Source organism: Mizuhopecten yessoensis, unplaced genomic scaffold (assembly GCF_002113885.1).
Source record: "Mizuhopecten yessoensis strain PY_sf001 unplaced genomic scaffold, ASM211388v2 scaffold10809, whole genome shotgun sequence".
In the NCBI taxonomy this organism is placed as follows: Eukaryota; Metazoa; Mollusca; class Bivalvia; order Pectinida; family Pectinidae; genus Mizuhopecten; species Mizuhopecten yessoensis.
In genome coordinates, this window is record NW_018408732.1 from 463,832 (window position 1) to 488,044 (window position 24,213).

General features: G+C 39.2%; 2 protein-coding genes and 1 long non-coding RNA gene across 9 annotated transcripts in view; 2 read left to right on the forward strand and 1 right to left on the reverse strand.

The window, feature by feature from the left end:
* Positions 1-8,627, forward strand: part of LOC110462590 — a 129,938-nt gene extending 121,311 nt beyond the window's left edge. Inside the window, exons 54-57 of the mRNA XM_021516601.1 lie at positions 1,695-1,859; positions 4,536-4,646; positions 4,804-4,984; positions 5,928-8,627. Coding sequence (XP_021372276.1) covers positions 1,695-1,859; positions 4,536-4,646; positions 4,804-4,984; positions 5,928-6,169 — 699 coding nt within the window. The 3' untranslated portion in view covers positions 6,170-8,627. The remainder of the gene's footprint in view (positions 1-1,694; positions 1,860-4,535; positions 4,647-4,803; positions 4,985-5,927) is intronic.
* A 5,273-nt stretch (positions 8,628-13,900) lies between these two features.
* On the forward strand, positions 13,901-16,500 carry LOC110462586. The gene is made up of 2 exons (XR_002464299.1): positions 13,901-13,943; positions 14,222-16,500. It is a non-coding gene; the product is annotated as an uncharacterized LOC110462586 (long non-coding RNA).
* Positions 16,501-19,269: 2,769 nt separating this feature from the next.
* LOC110462582 (DENN domain-containing protein 5B-like) overlaps positions 19,270-24,213 on the reverse strand; it is a 41,762-nt gene continuing 36,818 nt past the window's right edge. For all 7 annotated transcript variants that reach the window (XM_021516586.1, XM_021516587.1, XM_021516591.1 and 4 more), the window contains 3 exons: positions 23,612-23,738; positions 20,757-20,931; positions 19,270-20,005 (listed from right to left, as the gene is read on the reverse strand). In XM_021516586.1, coding sequence (XP_021372261.1) covers positions 19,822-20,005; positions 20,757-20,931; positions 23,612-23,738 — 486 coding nt within the window. In that variant the 3' untranslated portion in view covers positions 19,270-19,821. The remainder of the gene's footprint in view (positions 20,006-20,756; positions 20,932-23,611; positions 23,739-24,213) is intronic.

Sequence of the window (24,213 nt, forward strand, 5' to 3'; positions counted from 1 at the left end):
TAAGTGTAAAGAGAAGGGACAACACCAACATGTTATAACCCCCACCCCCTCCTGTAGCAATGTTGTGGGGGTGGGGGGTTTAAATCATTTTCTCTTGACTAAACAACTCCTGTAGCAATGTTGTGGGGGTGGGGGGTTTAAATCATTTTCTCATGGCCGAACAACTCCTGGGACAATGTATGTTCTTGGGGTGGGAGGCTTAAATCCTATTCTCATGACCGAACAACTCATGTAATACTGTTGTGGGGATGGGGGGTTTAAATGATACTCTCATGACCAAACAACTCCTGTAACAATGTTGTGGAGGTGGGGGGTTTAAATCATATTCTCATGACCGAACAACTCCTGGGACAATGTATGTTGTTGGGGTGGGAGGCTTAAATCCTATTCTCATGACCGAACAACTCATGTAATACTGTTGTGGGGATGGGGGGTTTAAATGATACTCTCATGACCAAACAACTCCTGTAACAATGTTGTGGAGGTGGGGGGTTTAAATCATATTCTCATGACCGAACAACTCCTGGGACAATGTATGTTGTTGGGGTGGGAGGCTTAAATCCTATTCTCATGACCAAACAACTGATGTAACAATGTTGAGGGGGTGGGGGCTTAAATGATATTCTCATGACCAAACAACTCCTGTAGCAATGTTGTGGGGGTGGGGGTTTTAAATGATATTCTCATGACCAAACAACTCCTGTAGCAATGTTGTGGGGGTGGGGGTTTTAAATGATATTCTCATGACCAAACAACTCCTGTAAGGGTGTGGGGGGGGGGGGGGGCTTAAACCATATGCTCATGACCAAACAACTCCTGTAACAATGTTATGGGGGGAGGGGGCTTAAATCCTATTCTCATGACCAAACAACTGATGTAACAATGTTGTGGGGGTGGGGGCTTTAATCATATTCTCATGACCAAACAACTCCTGTAAGGGTGTGGGGGGGGGGGGGGGCTTAAACCATATGCTCACGACTAAACAACTCCTGTGACAATGTTATGGGGGTAGGGGGCTTAAATCCTATTCTCATGACTAAACACCTCCTGTAACAATGTTGTTGGGGTGGGGGCTTTAATCATATTCTCATGACCAAACAACTCCTGTAACAATGTTGGGGGTGTGGGGGGCTTAAACCATATGCTCCCGACTAAACAACTCCTGTGACAATGTTATGGGGGTAGGGGGCTTAAATCCTATTCTCATGACTAAACACCTCCTGTAACAATGTTGTTGGGGTGGGGGCTTTAATCATATTCTCATGACCAAACAACTCCTGTAGCAATGTTGTGGGGGTGGGGGGCTTAAATCATATTCTCATGACCAAACAACTCCTGTAGCAATGTTGTGGGGGTGGGGGTTTTAAATGATATTCTCATGACCAAACACCTCCTGTAGCAATGTTGTGGGGGTGGGGGGCTTAAATCATATTCTCATGACCAAACAACTCCTGTAACAATGTTGTGGGGTGCAGTTGTATTTTTTCTATCAAATTATTTTGTGCCAGTTTCCAAACTTTTTTAAGTGGAAGGCTGGGTGTTATTATAGTCTGTGGCTTACAATTCTAGTTCTAGTCTGTTCTATTTTGTTACTGAAATATTGTTGAGCTAAACGTTTTTCCTAAACTTATAATACCATTAGTAATAATAGAGTTTCCCTGGAGCTGTATACAATGTGTTGCTGTGTTCCACAGTTGGTGTGGAATGGTGCAAGCCAGGCAGAGCTCAGTGTGCCAGGATCATACAAACGCAAGATGTGTGGACTGTGTGGAAATTTTAATGGCTATCCTCAGGATGACATGCGTACTCGTTCCAGACAGATTACAAACTCACCGAGCATTTTTGGAAATAGCTGGAAGGTGGGTAGCACTGCTGGAATGCTTGAATAAAATCTATTGAATACAGAGTGTTGTTAAGTCAGTATAACAGTGGAAAATCAATGATACAATCTAGAAGGTCAGTATGAAAAGTCAGGGATTGTAAGAAACCAATCTGAGGCAATTTACCACTGAAAAATAAGTATAGCTGAAATATCATGTACAAGGTCAGTTTGAAAACTTTAATATTTGGTTTTAAGCTTTTGGGTAACTAGTGAGTGGCACGGTAATGTTGCACTTTGTGACCCGAGTGGTATGGTAATGTACTTTGTGACTCGATTGGTACAGTAATGTTATACTTTGTGACCCCAGTGGTACTGTAATGTTGTACTTTGTGACCCGATTGGTACAGTAATGTTTTACTTTGTGACTCGATTGGTACAGTAATGTTGCACTTTGTGACCCGAGTGGTATGGTAATGTACTTTGTGACTCGATTGGTACAGTAATGTTATACTTTGTGACCCCAGTAGTACAGTAATGTTGTACTTTGTGACACGATTGGTACAGTAATGTTGTACTTTGTGACTCGATTGGTACAGTAATGTTATACTTTGTGACCCCAGTGGTACGGTAATGTTGTACTTTGTGACACGATTGGTACAGTAATGTTGTACTTTGTGACCCGATTGGTACAGTAATGTTGTACATTGTGACCCCAGTGGTACAGTAATGTTGTACTTTGTGACCCCAGTGGTACAGTAATGTTGTACTTTGTGACCCGATTGGTACAGTAATGTTGTACTTTGTGACCCCGGTGGTACAGTAATGTTGTACTTTGTGACCCCAGTGGTACAGTAATGTTGTACTTTGCGACCCCAGTGGTACAGTAATGTTGTACTTTGTGACTCCAGTGGTACAGTAATGTTGTACTTTGTGACCCTAGTGGTACAGTAATGTTGTACTTTGTGACCCGAGTGGTACAGTAATGTTGTACTTTGTGACCCCATTGGTACAGTAATGTTGTACTTTGTGACCCCAGTGGTACAGTAATGTTGTACTTTGTGACCCCAGTGGTACGGTAATGTTGTACTTTGTGACCTGATTGGTACAGTAATGTTGTACTTTGTGACCCTAGTGGCACAGTTATGTTGTACTTTGTGACCCCGGTGGTACGGTAATGTTGTACTTTGTGACCCCAGTGGTACGGTAATGTTGTACTTTGGGACCTGATTGGTACAGTAATGTTGCCCTTTGTGACCCTAGTGGCACAGTTATGTTGTACTTTGTGTCCCCGGTGGTACGGTAATGTTGTCCTTTGTGACCCCATTGGTACAGTAATGTTGTACTTTGTGACCCCAGTGGTACAGTAATGTTGTACTTTGTGACCCCAGTGGTATAGTAATGTTGTACTTTGTGACCCCATTGGTACAGTAATGTTGTACTTTATGACTCCAGTGGTACAGAAATGTTGTACTTTGTGACCCCAGTGGTACAGTAATGTTGTACTTTGTGACCCCAGTGGTACAGTAATGTTGTAATTTGTGACCCGATTGGTACAGTAATGTTGTACTTTGTGACCCCAGTGGTACAGTACCCCCCTACTTTGTGACCCCAGTGGTACAGTACCCCCCTACTTTGTGACCCCAGTGGTACGGTGATGTTGTACTTTGTGACCCGAATGGAATGGTAATGTACTTTGTGACTCGATTGGGACAGTAATGTTATACTTTGTGACCCCAGTAGTACAGTAATGTTGTACTTTGTGACCCAAGTGGTACGGTAATGTTGTACTTTGGGACCCCAGTGGTACAGTAATGTTGTCCTTTGTGACCTGATTGGTACAGTAATGTTGTACTTTGTTACCCCAGTGGTACAGTAATGTTGTACTTTGTGACCCCAGTGGTACGGTAATGTTGTACTTTGGGACCTGATTGGTACAGTAATGTTGTACTTTGTGACCCTAGTGGCACAGTTATGTTGTACTTTGTGACCCCGGTGGTACAGTAATGTTGTACTTTGTGACCCCAGTGGTACGGTAATGTTGTACTTTGTGACCCGAGTGGTACAGTAATGCTGTACTTTGTGACCCCAGTGGTATAGTTATGTTGTACTTTGTGACCCCATTGGTACAGTAATGTTGTACTTTGTGACTCCAGTGGTACAGAAATGTTGTACTTTGTGACCCCAGTGGTAGGGTAATGTTGTATTTGTGACCCCAGTGGCAATGTTGTACTTTGTGACCCCAGTGTACAGGAATTGTGTACTTTGTGACCCCAGTGGTATAGTTATGTTGTACTTTGTGAACCCATTGGTACAGTAATGTTGTACTTTGTGCCTCCAGTGGTACGGTAATGTTGTACTTTGTGACACCAGTGGTACGGTAATGTTGTACTGTGTGACCTGATTGGTACAGTAATGTTGTACTTTCTGACTCCAGTGGCACAGAAATGTTGTACTTTGTGACACCAGTGGTACGGAAATGTTGTACTTTGTGACCCCAGTGGCACAGTAATGTTGTACTTTGTGACCCCAGTGGTACGGTAATGTTGTATTTGTGACCCCAGTGGTAATGTTGTACTTTGTGACCCCAGTGGTACGGTAATGTTGTACTTTGTGACACCAGTGGTACGGTAATGTTGTACTTTGTGACCCCAGTGGTACAGTAATGTTGTACTTTGTGACCCCAGTGGTAATGTTGTACTTTGTGACCCCACAGGCAGATGACCAAACATCAGACAACTGTGCCAATGCTGATGACATAGACCCCTGTAAAGAGGTGGGCTACCGAGGCAAGCGCATCGCTGAAACCAAGTGTGCCATTCTTAATGTAAGTACTGCATTTTTTGTCAGTTTATACTTAATTATACAGGTCATTCACTTATCATTGGTTATGATACATTTCCTTTATTCAAAATGGCTACCAGGATAGTCTGTGATAGGACATATTTTATGCATGTTTGACATTATGATGACTTTTGTTGCAGGGCCCAGCATTCTCCCGTTGTCACCGGACCGTGTCGCCAGAGCCGTTCTATGCTGCGTGTCGCCATGACATGTGTGTTTGTCTAGATAATGACACCTGTCTGTGTGAAGTCTTGTCCTCCTACGCACGCGAGTGTGCCAAAAAGGGTATCAGACTGGCCTGGAGGTCAGGGGGACTTTGTGGTATGTACTAGTGGTGAGGGTTGGTTGGGTGATACTTAGAGATGATCAGACTGGTTCAGAGGTCAGGGGGACTCTGTGGTATGTACTAGTGGTGAGGGTTGGTTGGGTGATACTTAGATGATCAGACTGGTTCAGAGGTCAGGGGGACTCTGTGGTATGTACTAGTGGTGAGGGTTGGGTGGGTGATACTTAGATGATCAGTCTGGTTCAGAGGTCGGGGGGACTATGTGGTATGTACTAGTGGTGAGGGTTGGGTGGGTTTTACTTGGATGATCAGACTGGTTCAGAGGTCAGGGGGACTATGTGGTATGTACTAGTGGTGAGGGATGGTTGGGGGATACTTAGATGATCAGTCTGGTTCAGAGGTCAGGGGGACTATGTGGTATGTACTAGTGGCGAGGGTTGGGTGGGTGATACTTAGATGATCAGACTGGTTCAGAGGTCAGGGGGACTCTGTGGTATGTACTAGTGGTGAGGGTTGGGTGGGTGATACTTAGATGATCAGACTGGTTAAGAGGTCAGGGGGACTTTGTGGTATGTACTAGTGGTGAGGGTTGGGTGGGTGATACTTAGATGATCAGACTGGTTAAGAGGTCAGGGGGACTCTGTGGTATGTACTAGTGGTGAGGGTTTGGTGGGTGATACTTAGATGATCAGTCTGGTTTAGAGGTCCGGGGGACTATGTGGTATGTACTAGTGGTGAGGGTTGGTTGGGGGATACTTAGATGATCAGTCTGGTTCAGAGGTCAGGGGGACTATGTGGTATGTACTAGTTGCGAGGGTTGGGTGGGTTTTACTTGGATGATCAGACTGTGTTTGTAGAACTGGTAGAATCTGTCGTATGTACTAGCTGTGAGGGTTGGTTTGGTGAGTCTTTGATGATGAATTTTTGTTTTCAAATGAAATTTGGTGATTTTAATTGATTATTTGTGTTATTTTACAGAATTTAGCTGTGATGTGTCTAAGGGATTTGTTTTTGATGAGTGTGGCCCTGTGTGTGCACGAACATGTGAAAATTTTGACCAACCAACAGCTGACCTATCTAGCAAATGTTACAAGCCATGTGTAGCCAGCTGCCAGTGTCCAGCCAACAAGGTCCTGTACAATGGTCGCTGTGTTGACTCTACCTCGTGTCCCAACATCAATAGAGCATTCTCTGGCACCACCAACACACGTATACCGTGACGCCACTAGAGTTTTAGGTCACCAACGTAGACAGTGATGTTAGGAAAGTTAGTCAGTTGATCAGTAGTGCCTTTACATAGATATGCTTTACCTGTATGTCACAGGTGTGCTGTAACCTGTGTGACACCTGTACTATGAACTGTGTCACACATGTACTATCACCTGTGTGACACAGGTGTGCTGTTAGCTGTGTGTGGCCTGTGTGTACTGTCACATTATTTGTGACACAGGTGTGCTGCTAGCTATGTCTACTGTCACCTTATGTGTGCTGTCACTTTATGTGTGACACAGGTGTACTATTAGCTGTGTCTGACCAGTGTGTACTGTCACCTTATGTGTGACACAGGTGTGCTTTTACCTGTGTGTACTGTCACATTAGGTGTAAAACAGGTGTTGTTAGCTGTTACCTGTGTTTATACACAAGTGCTAACCCGTCAGGCAGTCAATAATATAAGTGTATGATCTGTGAAGTAAGTATAGATTAATGCATATCACCAGTATTTTGCTCAAAGTTATTTTAACTTGCCAGATCACTTAGTTTGATGCCTGCCTTAACTGTGAATATGAAAGTTGAAAGTAGAGTCAACTTACTTAATGTTGAAATGTGTATGTCGTCACCACAGGAGGTAGTGCTGACATGTTAGAGGAGTAGTTAATATAGGAGAGCTTTAGGCAAGCCCACACGTATCTCTACATATAGACACCAAGTGATGGCCACCAGTTTCCGTCCAGCTAAAAGATCATCAGGAATGTTTATAAATCATTAATGATGTGGAGTATTGGAAGCCTGGATATTCTAGAAATATCATCAATAGTTATTGCCTTGTTTATATATGCCTGAATTTTAATTTATACAATGATTTCTTACCAATAGTTCGTGAATTTCTTAGCCGATATTAATATCATCTGCTGAATATTGATGGATTACCTGCCTGATATTACCATTATTACGGCCAGTTTAATTACCAATCTGATATTAGTTTTTACCGCCATTTAAATTACTAGCCCGATATAACCATTTATTATGGTCGGTTAAATTACTCACCTGATATTACAGTTTTTTACAGCCTGTTAAATTACTGGCCAGATATTACCGTTTTATGGCCTGTGAATTAATTACTGGCGGATTTTACCGTTTTAAGGCCTGTGAATTACCGTTTTACAGCCTGTGAATTAATTACTGGCGGGATTTTACCGTTTTAAGGCCTTTGAATTACAGTTTTAAGGCCTGTGAATTAATTACTGGCGGAATATTACCGTTTTACAGCCTGTGAATTAATTCCTAGCAGAATATTACCGTTTTACGGCCTGTTAGAATATGTACTAGGTAAATGTAGAGTATGACAACAGGTGGTCACACAATTTTTAATCACATAACATTGAATTTTTAAATTGAATATACATGGTATAATTTTGACTAATATATATATACACTATTTTCATTTATACCTAATACTTTTAAAGTAGATCAGAACTACATGTATTTTAGCATTAATATGTACCGATATTGTAATATATTTGCGATGCCATGAATGATTATTTTGACAATCAAATCTCAGGTGTTTTTTTGTATGTTTTTTACTCAGTGATTCTTTGTTGCATTTGTTTAGATACCTGTGCAAAACAATTCCTCTGCTTGTTAATGTCAGTATTTAACATATGAGAGAGACCTTTCTATTGCTAAAAATGGTCTGTTCAACAGCTATTTTGCTGTTTTATTTACATGAAATAAATGAACACAAATGTGATTCGAAGCAATTAAGCAAACCTTGATACTAAAAAAATAGTAAACATCAAAAATGATGGTGTTGTCATTAACCATATAATTAAAACTAATATTATATATACTGTATCTACCCTCATAGTTACAAATGAAAACGATGGCCAGTGTGTGTGTGTGTGTGTGTGCATCATTGCATGGTTGCTATTATAACAGTGATGCCATGTTACTATGGTAATGTGCCTCAATGTCATTGTTATCACTATGGTAAAGTATAAGTGCCTAAATGCCATGGTTACTATACTGTGTGCCATGGTTGTTACTAGGTAAGTGCTTCATAATAATGGTTGCTTCTATGTTTTCTATGCCTTATTGCCATGGTTGTTACTATGACAAGTGTGTGTACCTTGTTGCCATGGTCATTACTATGACAAGTGTATGTACCTTGTTGCCATGGTCGTAGCAATGACAAGTGTGTGTACCTTGTTGCCATGGTCATTACAATGACAAGTGTGTGTACGTTGTTGCCATGGTCATTACAACGACAAGTGTGTGTACCTTGTTGCCATGGTCGTTACTATACAAGTGTGTGTACCTTGTTGCCATGTTCATTACAACGACAAGTGTGTGTACGTTGTTGCCACGGTCATTACAACGACAAGTGTATGTACCTTGTTGCCATGGTCGTTACTATGACAAGTGTGTGTACCTTGTAGCCATGGTCATTACAACGACAAGTGTGTGTACGTTGTTGCCACGGTCATTACAACGACAAGTGTATGTACCTTGTTGCGATGGTCGTTAGTATGATAAGTGTGTGTACCTTGTTGCCATGGTCATTACTATGACAAGTGTATGTACCTTGTTGCCATGGTCGCTACTATGACAAGTGTGTGTACCTTGTTGCCATGGTAATTACAACGACAAGTGTGTGTACCTTGTTGCCATGGTCGTTACTATGCAAGTGTATGTACCTTGTTGCCATTGTTATTACAACGACAAGTGTGTGTACCTTGTTGCCATGGTCATTACAACGACAAGTGTGTGTACCTTGTTGCAATGGTCATTACAATGACAAGTGTGTGTACCTTGTTGCCATGGTCGTTACTATGCAAGGGTATGTACCTTGTTGCCATGGACGTTACTATGACAAGTGTGTGTACCTTTTTGCCATGGTCATTACAACGACAAGTGTGTGTACCTTGTTGCAATGGTCGTTACTATGTAAGTGTTTGTACCTTGTTGCCATGGTCGTACCTTGTTGCCATGGTCGTACCTTGTTGCCATGCTCGTTACAATGACAAGTGTGTGTACCTTGTTGCCATGCTCGTTACTATGACAAGTGTGTGTACCTTGTTGCCATGGTCATTACTATGACCAGTGTATGTATAATGTACCTTGTTGCCATGGTCATTACTATGACAAGTGTATGTATAATGTACCTTGTTGCCATGGTTATTACTATGACAAGTGTATGTATAATGTACCTTGTTGCCAAGGGCGTTACTATGACACATGTGTGAACCTTGTTGCCAAGGTCATTACTATGACAAGTGTATGTACCTTGTTGTCGTGGTCATTACAACGACAAGTGTGTGTACCTTGTTGCAATGGTCGTTACTATGTAAGTGTTTGTACCTTGTTGCCATGGTCGTACCTTGTTGCCATGGTCGTACCTTGTTGCCATGGGCGTACCTTGTTGCCATGCTCGTTACAATGACAAGAGTGTGTACCTTGTTGCCATGCTCGTTACTATGACAAGTGTGTGTACCTTGTTGTCGTGGTCATTACAACGACAAGTGTTTGTACCTTGTTGCCATGGTCGTTACTATGACAAGTGTATGTGCCTTGTTGCCATGGTCGTTACTATGACAAGTGTGTGTACCTTGTTGTCGTGGTCATTACAACGACAAGTGTTTGTACCTTGTTGCCATGGTCGTTACTATGACAAGTGTATGTACCATGTTGCCATGGTCGTTACTATGTCAAGTGTATGTACCTTGTTGCCATGGTCGTTACTATGACAAGTGTGTGTACCTTGTTGCCATGGTCGTTACTATGACAAGTGTATGTACCTTGTTGTCGTGGTCATTACAACGACAAGTGTGTGTACCTTGTTGCCATGGTCGTTACTATGACAAGTGTATGTACCTTGTTGCCATGGTGGTTACTATGGTCTGTGTGTACCTTGTTGTCATTGTTGTTACTATGTTAAGTGTTAAACTTTGTTGCCATGGTGGTTACTATGGTAAACATGTGTAAGTGTAGGTGCCTTATTGCCATTGTGTAGTTGTGGTACAGGTTTGAACCAATACTGTATTTATTATCTGTCCTGTGACAGCTGTGTGTTTATAATGTATCATACCGGTCCAGAGTGGAGGTGTACGCACAAAAAATGAGTATTTCATTGGTCAAATGCATTCATAATTCATTATTTTTATAAAAACTTGCATTAGAACCATAATATTACACACTTAGCTACCTACCATAATGAGTTGGATGAACCATTCAAATTTGCTCACATCTAGTGCTAGGTACAAGGGTTCATAATAAAACTTTAACAAAGAGTTTTTTGTTTGTCACCATAATTAACATTGCTCTGTCAAATATTATTTTCATAAATATTTGAAAAGTAGTTTCATTTCCTGCTTTCCTGTATCAGGTTTCTTTTCAACCTTTATGCTGCACCAATATTTCTGCCTTCCTGGCAAATCACTGATCCACTCAGCATCACTTCTTGTTTAATTATTTGTAACTGTGCAATCATAAGTAATTATACCGGTTGTTTGACATTTATGATATCAATTCCCAGTGGTGTATTGTGTATGTTTTCGTGTTAAGTGGGTTATTGTGAGGGTCTGTCCTCCTTTGGAAGACTTCATCAGAATGTGTACAAATACATTATATCATGTTAAATTAAAAGAATCTAGCTAGTCAACTTTAAACAAATCAGGTTAATAACTATAAAGTCTTTGAAAGAACAGATACCACAATGAATCGTCATTGAATGAATCAAATTCCATCATAATCCAACCTTAATATTTGGATTGCAGCATCCATCGTCCATTGTCTACTTTTCCTTTAAAAGATTTCTTCTAAAACAAACAAGGTCTAGTCATGAAATTTTGGCTGGTAGCTTCCTTGGAAAAAATGACTGACCTACTTTCAAGGTCACAGAGGTCAATATGTCTAAACTTCTGAAAGAACGAAAGGCCTAGTGTCATGATATGTGGCTGGTAGATTCCTTAAGTCAATTGAGCCCCAACAAAATTTTGAATAAGTTTGACCTTGATACACTCTCAAGGTTTACATTGGTCAAACATGTCAAAAACTTCAATTGACTTGTACAGAACCAAAAAGCCTAGAGTCCTATTTGGTTTCGTCCAATCAGGGGAATCAAACCCCAGCTGTCTTGGTGAAAGGTGAGCACACTATCCAATGCATCATCCATCCTACTTTAGATAAAAAAAAACAGCTTAACATTACATGAGTCTTGTATGATCAATAACCAGCTCAATCTCACCAAGTGCATGTATAGATAAAGTTTGACCCTGAAGATGAACACTAATGAGCCAAACAGTGTTGAGTGCTCTGCCTTGTATTAATTACTAGAAAAGACTATATAACCATGAGTTTCACAATAAAATAAAAATCATAAATTTGTCATTTTGTCTTACCAATACCCAGTCATAAGAGTTTGAGATGTGTGAATAATTAATATATTATTTGATCAACTGGAAATGTTTAAATTCAGATTTCTGCACTGCTGTATCAGGTTTAAAATGGAAGTAGTTTTGTACTCGCCCAATATTAAGACGTCACAGTGTTCCTTCTGTATATGCTGTGTACTGTGAGCATATACTAGTACATGTATGTCGTCCTACAGTTGTGTTGTACAGATCGGTATAAATGTGTCATAAGAACAACTTATAATATGTATATTGGACAATGAAATTGTAAACCCCTTATCACATGTTATACTATTTGTAACATTTCTAATAAATATTGTATTGGAATACAATGTACATCAATTGTGTGGATTTCTATTTAATACAAGCATGTATATATGTGATTGTGAACACCAACTGATCACATTCTGTGTAAGCTCCTGTATGTATGCCACAAGAGGGATAACACAAAAACTGCTGACATAATCCACACAAAGAGATCACTCAAACTAAAGTTTGCTTGTAATGTACTAGCTACAACAATGTGGACCGTGGAATAAAAGTCTGAAACACAAACAAGGATTTATCATATTTATTGCAGTTAAATGGCACACATGCCTTCTTGGAAACAATGAGTATCAAATTTCAACACATGTCACAAACGTTCCAGGGTCAATATGTGTCATACAAGTACCTAGGAACACACTATTTGTCTTAGGAAATGTCAAGTATCAAAATGTCAAAATATATGTGCAAGCATCACACAAATACACATAACACCCTCGTTCATGTAACACCCTCCCATGATAACCCTAGTCCATGTAACACCCTCCTTTGATAACCCTTGTCCATGTAACACCCTCCCTTGATAACCCTAGTCCATGTAACACCCTCATTCATGTAACACCCTCCCTTGATAACCCTCATTCATGTAACACCCTCCCTTTATAACCCTCATTCATGTTCCGGTAATGCCCCCTCTTGGTAGCCCTTATTAATGAAATGCCCTCCCTTGATAACCCTGATTCATGTTCCGGAAATACCGTACCTTGGTAACCCTGAATCATGTAATTCCTTCCTTTGATAACCCTCATTTATGTAATGCCCTCCTTGGGTAACCGTTATTTATGTAATTCCCTCCCTTGGTAACCCTCAATCATGTAAATATAACCCTCTCGTGTATACAGTACATTCAACCCTCTTTTAAGAATTTGTATAAATTACTATCATTCACGTACATGTGTTTGATAAAATTAACTAAGAAAACAGTGCACTTGACTTTCATCTTGCATACAACCATACACTCGTAACATATTTAATGTTTAAAATTACATAATGGATAGAGCCTGTAATATTTGAAATTATATAACAGAGTCTATAACATAAAACCCTAATAATTCAAATACATAGCTGTGTTTCTCCCATAACTACTATAAAGTTTCAGCATCCCCCAAAAAGTGTTACAATTCAGTGTGAAATAACATCAGATGGCCTAAGTTTGAATGCTTTATTTCCGTCTAAGCTACGGCAGAAAAAAAGGAGTCATTTTTAGACCGTTATCATTTCTTGTTGAATATATTAAAACCACACTCATTATTAAGTGTTACTGATATTCTCTAAATCGATGGTATTTAGTGTTACTCATATCTGCATGTATATAAACAGATCATAGTCATCTCTTGTTAAATATCTTTATAAACTTGTCATAATCATTCCTGTTGGATATCTATGTAAAATATTCTTAGTATTCTGTGTTATTGATATCCTTTATATAAATTTTGTTTGATATATACCATTCCCTTGTTTCAACTTATTGCTACTTTGTGTAGGTATCTTTAAATACATTTCCTTGTATTCATCCATTATTAATTACCTCTATATAAACCATTCCTCTATCATCGATTGCTTCAAGTAGGAAATCTGTTTCAATTTATAGGATTTCACTACAGCAATGATAAATTTGACTTACATTCGCGATTGATGCAACTGGAATCACTAGTAAGCCCTGCTCCCACGAACATTTCAGTACATGGCACTGATTTAGCAGTTAGTTTGACATCAACTAGTAAGCCCTGCTCCCTCGAACATTTCAGTACATGGCACTGATGAAGCAGTTAGTTTGACATCAACTAGTGAGCCCTGCTCCCACGAACATTTTAGTACACGGCACTGATGTAGCAGTTAGTTTTACATCAACTAGTAAGCCCTGCACCCACGAACATTTCAGTACATGACACTGATGTAGCAGTTAGTTTCACATCAACTAGTAAGCCCTGCTCGCACGAACATTTTAGTACACGGCACTGATGTAGCAGTTAGCTTGACATTAACTAGTAAGCCCGGCTCCCACGAACATTTCAGTACGTGGCACTGATGTAGCAGTTAGGTTGACATCAACTAGTAAGCCCTGCACCCACGAACATTTCAGTACATGACACTGATGTAGCAGTTAGTTTGGCATCAACTAGTAAGCCCTGCTCCCACAAACATTTCAGTACCTGGCACACAAGTGTGTGTACCTTGTTGCCATGGTCGTTACTATACAAGTGTGTGTACCTTGTATAGTAACGACCATGGCAACAAGTGTGTGTACCTTGTCGTTGTAATGACCATGGCTACATCAGTGCCATGTACTGAAATGTTCGTGGGAGCAGGGCTTACTAGTTTGACATCAACTAGTAAGCCCTGCTCCCACGAACATTTTAGTACACGGCACTGATGTAGCAGTTAGTTTGACATTAACTAGTAAGCCCTGCTCCCACGAACATTTCAGTACCTGGCACTGATGCAGCAGTTAGTTTGACATCAACTAGTAAGCCCTGCTTCCACGAACATTTCAGTACATGGCACTGATGTAGCAGTTAGTTTGACATCTGTGATTGACCCCCACACTTGCACAGTAAAAAAATGTCTATGAAGCATTTATTCTTTGAAAAAAAATCTGCATCACAACAAACACCGCTCAATATGCTTTCATATACGGTATAGCTGGTACGGCTGACCGTCCCTATTATTGTTGCGTCACCATCATGATCCCCCAATTGCTGACTGCTCTAAGCCTGTACATGATAATATATATCACAATATCTGCTTAGAATTAACATGCGATACATACTCAAGTAAAATGAACATTAATATCAATCAAATCTCATTTTCTAACTTACACAAACCTGAACTCTAGTTAGAATACACCCATATCAACCCTTCATACAAAATCATATCACTTTATGTCACTTTGAACATCATAACTTATTAACTAAAAATTCAGTTGATTTGCAGTTAAAACACACACTTATTACATAAAGTTCTGTGAGTTCTGGCCGGGGTGTTTTTTTACTAGGATTCGGATCCTATACACCAATACACATAGATAAGGTTACATCGTAACTCAGTGAAGAGGTTTACCCAACAAACACATACATTATGCCCAAAGTAAAGATATAACCTTTACAAAAATGTACATCATATTAAATACATCAAAATCTAATCAAGTAAAAACAATGTATTATATACACTGATACGATCTATACCGTCACAATAAATCGTACTATAAAACACACGCCCTCCTACTTTCACTCGCTCTCAAACAATCACATTCACTCAGAAACATCTCGCATTCTTCCACACTTTAACAAACAAGTCACACTTATAAAGTTACAAACAGGGCTTTGACAACGAGCCAGTAACATTTGTGAAACCATTGACAGAGACCAGTGCCTCTATAACATTGCTGATATTTTGATACATTGTAGTACAGTGGGACCTTCATTGTTTGGACAAAGTGGTTTCAAAATAACACATGAAATATTCAAACTTCCTTAAATTTAGTTCGTGTATACAGAAGTTAAAGAAAAATCTGTTTTAACTGATTTATATTGAGCAAATAAGGATAATATCATCTTCTAAACAGTTATAGGTCATAATTGTATCGGTGGGATTATTATTTGAAAATGTTTAAAGATCTAATCTATCACAAATAAAATTCAACAGAGAAGTCTGTGACATTCCTACAGAAAAACAACTATTGCACACAAAAAACAAGTCAAAGTAGATGTGATTTCATCACAAAAATTACCGCAATGACAGTATCTAAGTATCTGAAAAACATACACTCATGAAAACAGTAACCTACAGCCCTGTAAACAGTAACCTGTATTCCTGTAACAGTACGCTCCTATAACCAGCCAGTACCAGCCACTACAAAAGTATAACATCTACTACAATGGAGACAAACCTCACAGGATGTGTGACATACATTATAAATATAAACTCAGAATTCTATAAATAGCTATGGACTAGACATAAAGATTCCAGTCTGGAATGCACCAAACATAGAACAGATTTAATGAATTTGTGGAGTGGTAGTATTTAAGTTTTTATTGAACAGATGTAAATGTCATAAGTCAATAAATAGTTATACAGGATTTTGTCTGTTTTATGTTAGCACTAGTCTAGCGAAAGGCAGATTAGACTGTACGATGTGTCTAAACGGGAAATTGGCAAGTAAAATAATACCTTTAACCGATATTTTAATAAAGGATCCAGAGATAAAAAAAGCAGTTATAAGGAACATGCTTATTTAATATAAATATATTTATTTTTAATTCTTGCTTGTAAGAATGTCACATGCTTGCTCCCTATCATAAGAAATGTTCACATGAATCATACATTATACATTTTCCATAATGAATTTTGGCTAACTGAAATAATTTCTGAAGATCTCCTAGAGTTAATTATAAGTAAATTTTACTAGGTAACTAAAGGGTACAAATAACAGTAATTAACTTAAGGGTAATTGTAAGGGGAGATAATTGGAGAGTACTTGTAAGGGGAGATAATTGGAGAGTACTTGTAAGGGGAGATAATTGGAGAGTACTTGTAAGGGGAGATAATTGGAGAGTACTTGTGAGTGGAGATAATTGGAGAGTACTTGTGAGTGGAGATAACATCCTGTTTGGGTATTTGTTAGGGGAGTTAAACAACAACAAAAGTGACACTAACATATCATACACTTATTTTATTACATCTTTCAAACAAAGGAATTTATTATGCATGAAACATCTCAAAGTTAATGAAGAAATGATCATAAAATGGGACTAGGAAGCTTTGGACTGCAGGGATACTAATGTCAAGTTTAATGAGGAGGGAGTGGAATGCTGATTCAAATCTAACATCACATTATATAAGGATTCTCAAAAAAAATCCAACATTTAACTCCACCACCTCCTGCCAGTATATTTGTTCCGATTCCAACATCATAGTAACACAGGAAGTTCTCAGTGTAGCAACAAGTACTATTACTGTAGCGATTCTACCTAATGACACATGTGATATCGTACCTGTCCGCTATAAAGAACTGTTTGTAATTGATATGTTCTGTTAACTATTTAGTCCTTTGCTTTAGTTATCAAAGTAAAGCTCACTTGCTTTTAGTAACATTTAGTAACTTTTAGTAACATTAAGTAAGAAATAATCATTGAAGACCCCTGATATCTTTTGATTTATGTCCTAATACAAATTGTTATCCAGGTCCCTCAGCCATCGAAATAAAATAAACAAAACAATACTGCCAGAAATATACTTCACTGAAAAACACTGCTCCTAACTCACATTTCACAGCAAAACACTTATTTTAGTTAACTGTTTATCAAAAACAAGAAGAGCTTAGCCTCTTTAGTTAAGCAGCCTATTTTCAGCTAAAATTTGCAATACTGTGAATAAGCTGGATTTACACAGAAAAAAGGGAAATTTGTGCCAAAAACCACTGACCTGGGCCGTTTTCGTTTAAACAGTTGAACCGGTCGGACCACAGTTGTTTATTTATTAAATAAGGTCAGACCTAGTAATCTGATGCTGCTTTCAGGCGAGCCTTGACAAAGCCTTGCAATAACATTTGCAGGTCCGCCAGGATTTATACCCGAAATTGTTTCATTTAAAAACGGACGAACCAGTTGTTCCACATAAACAAACAGGCCCCAGATAATGGCACACCACACTGTGTAGACTGGATTAACATAATTTTGCTGATTCTGTCCTATTCTTCAAACTACATAATTTAACAGGTATCTAGAATCAAACACCTGTTGGATAGGTATCTAGAATCAACACCTGTCTGATAGGTATCTAGAATCAAACACCTGTTGGATAGTTATCTAGAATCAAACACCTGTTGGATAGGTACAAACACCTGTTGGATAGGTATCTAGAATCACACATCTGTTGGATAGGTATCTAGAATCAAACACCTGTTGGGTAGGTATCTAGAATCAAACACCTGTTGGATAGTTATCTAGAATCAAACACCTGTTGGATAGGTATCTAGAATCACACATCTGTTGGATAGGTATCTAGAATCAAACACCTGTTGGGTAGGTATCTAGAATCAAACACCTGTTGGATAGGTATCTAGAATCACACATCTGTTGGATAGGTATCTAGAATCAAACACCTGTCTGATAGGGATCTAGAATCAAACACCTGTTGGATAGGTATCTAGAATCAAACACCTGTTGGATAACTTGTTGTTAACTTTTCTCTGGTGTTATGATCAATATAATCTTACTTCACTCTTCAGATGTGGGAAAGTAACGTCGGATGGCAGATACCAAATGTCGACATGAATGACATTTAAAATTGACATGTGCTTTTGGGATTTCCCAACTAACATTGCAGTGTCATATATATAAAATGGTCAATAAAGAATATGCTAAACATCAACTTATTTCTTTTAGGCCCAAGTAAAGCTAGATATAGGTCCTGTAGTATATATAGCTGTAGTGGTTGAAGACTCTGTAGTATAGCTGTAGTATAGCTGTAGTGGTTTAAGACTCTGTAGTATAGCTGTAGTGGTTGAAGGCTCTGTAGTATAGCTGGAGTGGTTGAAGGCTCTGTAGTATAGCTGGAGTGGTTGAAGGCTCTGTAGTATATCTGTAGTATAGCTGTAGTGATTGACGGCTCTGTAGTATAGCTGTAGTGGATGAAGGCTCTGTAGTATAGCTGTACTATAGCTGTAGTTATTGAAGGCTCTGTAGTATAGCTGGAGTGGTTGAAGGCTCTGTAGTATATCTGTAGTATAGCTGTAGTGGTTTAAGACTCTGTAGTCTAGCTGTAGTGGTTGAAGGCTCTGAAGGTAGCTGTAGTGGTTGAAAGCTCTGTAGTATAGCTGTAGTGTTTGAAGGCTCTGTAGTATAGCTGGAGTGGTTGAAGGCTCTGTAGTATATCTGTAGTGGTTGAAGGCTCTGTAGAATAGCTGTAGTGGTTGAAGGCTCTCTAGTATAGCTGTAGTATAGCTGTACTATAGCTGTAGTTATTGAAGGCTCTGTAGTATAGCTGTACTATAGCTGTAGTTATTGAAGGCTCTGTAGTATAGCTGGAGTGGTTGAAGGCTCTGTAGTATAGCTGTTGTATAGCTGTAGTGGTTGAAGGCTATGTAGTATAGCTGTCGTGGTTGAAGGCTCTGTAGTATATCTGTAGTATAGCTGTAGTGGTTGGAGGCTCTGTAGTATAGCTGTAGTGATTGAAGGCTCTGTAGTATAGCTGTAGTGGTTGAAGGCTCTGTAGGTAGCTGTAGTGGTTGAAAGCTCTGTAGTATAGCTGTAGTGATTGAAGGCTCTGTAGTATAGCTGTAGTATAGCTGTAGTATAGCTGTAGTTATTGAAGGCTCTGTAGTATAGCTGTAGTGGTTTAAGGCTCTGTAGTATAGCTGTAGTGGTTGAAGGCTCTGTAGTATAGCTGTAGTGATTGAAGGCTCTGTAGTATAGCTGTAGTATATCTGTAGTGATTGAATGCTCTGTAGTATAGCTGTAGTGGTTTAAGGCTCTGTAGTATAGCTGTAGTATAGCTGTAGTGGTTTAAGGCTCTGTAGTATAGCTGTAGTGGTTGAAGGCTCTGTAGTATAGCTGTAGTATAGCTGTAGTGATTTAAGGCTCTGTAGTATAGCTGTAGTGGTTGAAGGCTCTGTAGTATAACTGTAGTAAATATCTGCTGTATGGCTACCTAATCACTTCCACTTAGATTTCATTTAAGAAAGTTGGACTAGAATAGATCAAACCCTAAGTTGATAATCCTTTAAAGTTTGGACCATGTTTCTTAGTGATGACTATACAATCTTCTTGTTGACTTACTCCAGTTTAAACCAGTCCATGTAAGGTTAAACCAGTCCATGTAAGGTTAAACCAGTCCATGTAAAGTTTAACCAGTCCATGTAAGGTTAAACCAGTCCATGTAAGGTTTAACCAGTCCATGTAAGGATGGTGTCTCCAGTGTTAAATGTTTAATCCACGTAAAAGTGACGCCTCCAGTACAATGTGGAACTCGTCCAGCGTGCCCAGGATGTGTACGAGGTAGTTGGTCAGGCTAGGATCACGGAAGAATGAGTGTTCTTCAAACATAGTGGCTGTCACTGGTGTGTTGGCAATCAGAGGAAGCATTTTCTGTATCACATGGTCCCTGTGGAGGACAAAAGCATGTTGACTTACAAGACTCAGCATACTGAATACTTGAATTAATATTACTACCCCTTCTCCACTTAGTGGTGGGTTTGAGGCCTACATGGGGCTATCTCTAGGTCCTGGTTGCAATTTTTTTCTAAAGGTACTCCTGTTTTCCTCCACCACCGAAACCTACTTCATCCTTAAATGACCGTAGCTATTAACAGGATGTAAAGCAAATACAAACTGAACCAAACCCCACCTGTCTATATACAGTACACATATATTCCATGTGGAACACTTCTGCAGAATGTGCCTTACATGATCCCACTTAGCCACTTCCTGTTTGAGAACTACATTTGTCCTAATCCTGACAAGGAAGCACATTTTACCAAGGTTAACAATTTTCAGTATAATGAATGCTGAACTTCTAAAATGTGACATCTTGTCAATATGATATGAGACCAAAGTTAATTGTCATTTAGATGAAAGGAAGTATATCTATGGTCAAAACAGTCTGCAGCAGACATAGCCTCATGGATATAAACAGTTATTCAACAAGCTTACATTGAAAGTTTTAAAAGACCATTTTCATCTCTAAGTACACATCTGGTAAACCATTTTTCTGCTTTGTTCTGGGTAAATTTATCTGAAATAACTATCATGCTTATTGTTGCGTTTTCAATGTCTCTTTTGTCTTTTTACAAACAAACAAAAATCTTTCTGATGGGATATCTAACGTTGGTTATTATTAACAGACATATGCTCACCTGATGCCCACACAAACAAAGATCTGGAACTTTCCATCCTTGCCCACAGTCTCTGCAGCACTGTTGATCTTACTAAGGATGTTACAGAAGAGCCAGTAGCCAGCTTTGGCTCCCTCTGACATTGGGCGTCTCACTTCTCCACTTAATACACACTCAAAGTGGCCCTTCACCTTCTCTGTAATACAGACAACAGTTCAGGTCAAATCAGTCACTGTGTCAATGTAGTACAGACAACAGTTCAGGTCAAATCAGTCACAGTGTCAATGTAGTACAGACAACAGTTCAGGTCAAATCAGTCACTGTGTCAATGTAATACAGACAACAGTTCAGGTCAAATCAGTCACTGTGTCAATGTAATACAGACAACAGTTCAGGTCAAATCAGTCACGGTGTCAATGTAATACAGACAACAGTTCAGGTCAATCACAGTGTCAATGTAATACAGACAACAGTTCAGGTCAAATCAGTCACGGTGTCAATGTAATACAGACAACAGTTCAGGTCAATCACAGTGTCAATGTAATACAGACAACAGTTCAGGTCAAATCAGTCACGGTGTCAATGTAATACAGACAACAGTTCAGGTCAATCACAGTGTCAATGTAATACAGACAACAGTTCAGGTCAAATCAGTCACGGTGTCAATGTAATACAGACAACAGTTCAGGTCAATCACAGTGTCAATGTAATACAGACAACAGTTCAGGTCAAATCAGTCACGGTGTCAATGTAATACAGACAACAGTTCAGGTCAATCACAGTGTCAATGTAATACAGACAACAGTTCAGGTCAAATCAGTCACGGTGTCAATGTAATACAGACAACAGTTCAGGTCAATCACAGTGTCAATGTAATACAGACAACAGTTCAGGTCAAATCAGTCACGGTGTCAATGTAATACAGACAACAGTTCAGGTCAATCACAGTGTCAATGTAATACAGACAACAGTTCAGGTCAAATCAGTCACGGTGTCAATGTAATACAGACAACAGTTCAGGTCAATCACAGTGTCAATGTAATACAGACAACAGTTCAGGTCAAATCAGTCACGGTGTCAATGTAATACAGACAACAGTTCAGGTCAATCACAGTGTCAATGTAATACAGACAACAGTTCAGGTCAAATCAGTCACGGTGTCAATGTAATACAGACAACAGTTCAGGTCAATCACAGTGTCAATGTAATACAGACAACAGTTCAGGTCAAATCAGTCACGGTGTCAATGTAATACAGACAACAGTTCAGGTCAATCACAGTGTCAATGTAATACAGACAACAGTTCAGGTCAAATCAGTCACGGTGTCAATGTAATACAGACAACAGTTCAGGTCAATCACAGTGTCAATGTAATACAGACAACAGTTCAGGTCAAATCAGTCACGGTGTCAATGTAATACAGACAACAGTTCAGGTCAATCACAGTGTCAATGTAATACAGACAACAGTTCAGGTCAAATCAGTCACGGTGTCAATGTAATACAGACAACAGTTCAGGTCAATCACAGTGTCAATGTAATACAGACAACAGTTCAGGTCAAATCAGTCACGGTGTCAATGTAATACAGACAACAGTTCAGGTCAATCACAGTGTCAATGTAATACAGACAACAGTTCAGGTCAAATCAGTCACGGTGTCAATGTAATACAGACAACAGTTCAGGTCAATCACAGTGTCAATGTAATACAGACAACAGTTCAGGTCAAATCAGTCACGGTGTCAATGTAATACAGACAACAGTTCAGGTCAATCACAGTGTCAATGTAATACAGACAACAGTTCAGGTCAAATCAGTCACGGTGTCAATGTAATACAGACAACAGTTCAGGTCAATCACAGTGTCAATGTAATACAGACAACAGTTCAGGTCAAATCAGTCACGGTGTCAATGTAATACAGACAACAGTTCAGGTCAATCACAGTGTCAATGTAATACAGACAACAGTTCAGGTCAAATCAGTCACGGTGTCAATGTAATACAGACAACAGTTCAGGTCAATCACAGTGTCAATGTAATACAGACAACAGTTCAGGTCAAATCAGTCACGGTGTCAATGTAATACAGACAACAGTTCAGGTCAATCACAGTGTCAATGTAATACAGACAACAGTTCAGGTCAAATCAGTCACGGTGTCAATGTAATACAGACAACAGTTCAGGTCAATCACAGTGTCAATGTAATACAGACAACAGTTCAGGTCAAATCAGTCACGGTGTCAATGTAATACAGACAACAGTTCAGGTCAATCACAGTGTCAATGTAATACAGACAACAGTTCAGGTCAAATCAGTCACGGTGTCATTGTAATACAGACAACAGTTCAGGTCAATCACAGTGTCAATGTAATACAGACAACAGTTCAGGTCAATCACAGTGTCAATGTAATACAGACAACAGTTCAGGTCAAATCAGTCACGGTGTCAATGTAATACAGACAACAGTTCAGGTCAGTCACGCCGTCAATGATAACAGGCTTTTCCTGTTTCCAGATAGCAGGGCTAATACTTTAGTAGCATTAACATCTAATGTGCTTTATGAAAAGTGAATGTTCTACTGTTCAATGTTCAAACAAGATTATCACACTACATACTTCATACAGCATCTATTTAGACTGTTATATCAATGTAACAATGTACTTGTGGCCAAAGGAGTATTCAATATCAAAATAGGAACAGTAACAATCCCATGACTGACTTTGACAATTCCAGGAAATATGACTTACCTAGACAATAATGTGACCTCTCCCGACCATCACATCACCTAATTATATAACTAGACAATCATGTGACCTACCTAAGAATAAGACTCTCCATGATAACAACATGACGTTTCTAGGTAATCACAAGACTTACCTAGATAATCCCAGATGAAGAACTTGTTCCTAAAGAGTCGTGAGGATCGGAAACCACTCTGGAAAACCAGCTCCATACAGTGTACCAATCCCCGGTCCCCACATAGCAGGAAAGTCAGGCTGCCACGCTACATAACAATGTACTCATAGGAACAATTTATAATTCTTACATACTTAGAAGTGGTGACAATAAAGGATGAATTCTTATGAGGGCCAGGTGTATTTCTAACAAGGGGACCAAGGGGAACATAAGAAATGGTGTTAACAAAATTCAACAAGAGGCCCAAGGGCCTTAGCGGTCACCTGAGTTATATCATAGATACTGGTAGCTTTATTTTATTGTTTAGATGTGATGTGGAAATCAGCATGTAAACTAAGTGAAATACAATACTTGTCATGTCATCAATGGATAAGAATTTGAAAATATTGGTAAATGTTCCCTTTGGGGCCCCGCCCTAGCCCCTGGGGATGGGGCAGGAATCCTAATTTTACAAAGTAAAACTCTCATTTACCCAAGATGATTCTGACTAAGTTTGAGCAATTTTCTGCTGAAAATGGATAAAATATATACCGAAAAGTGTTATTTCCCTATATAAACTATAT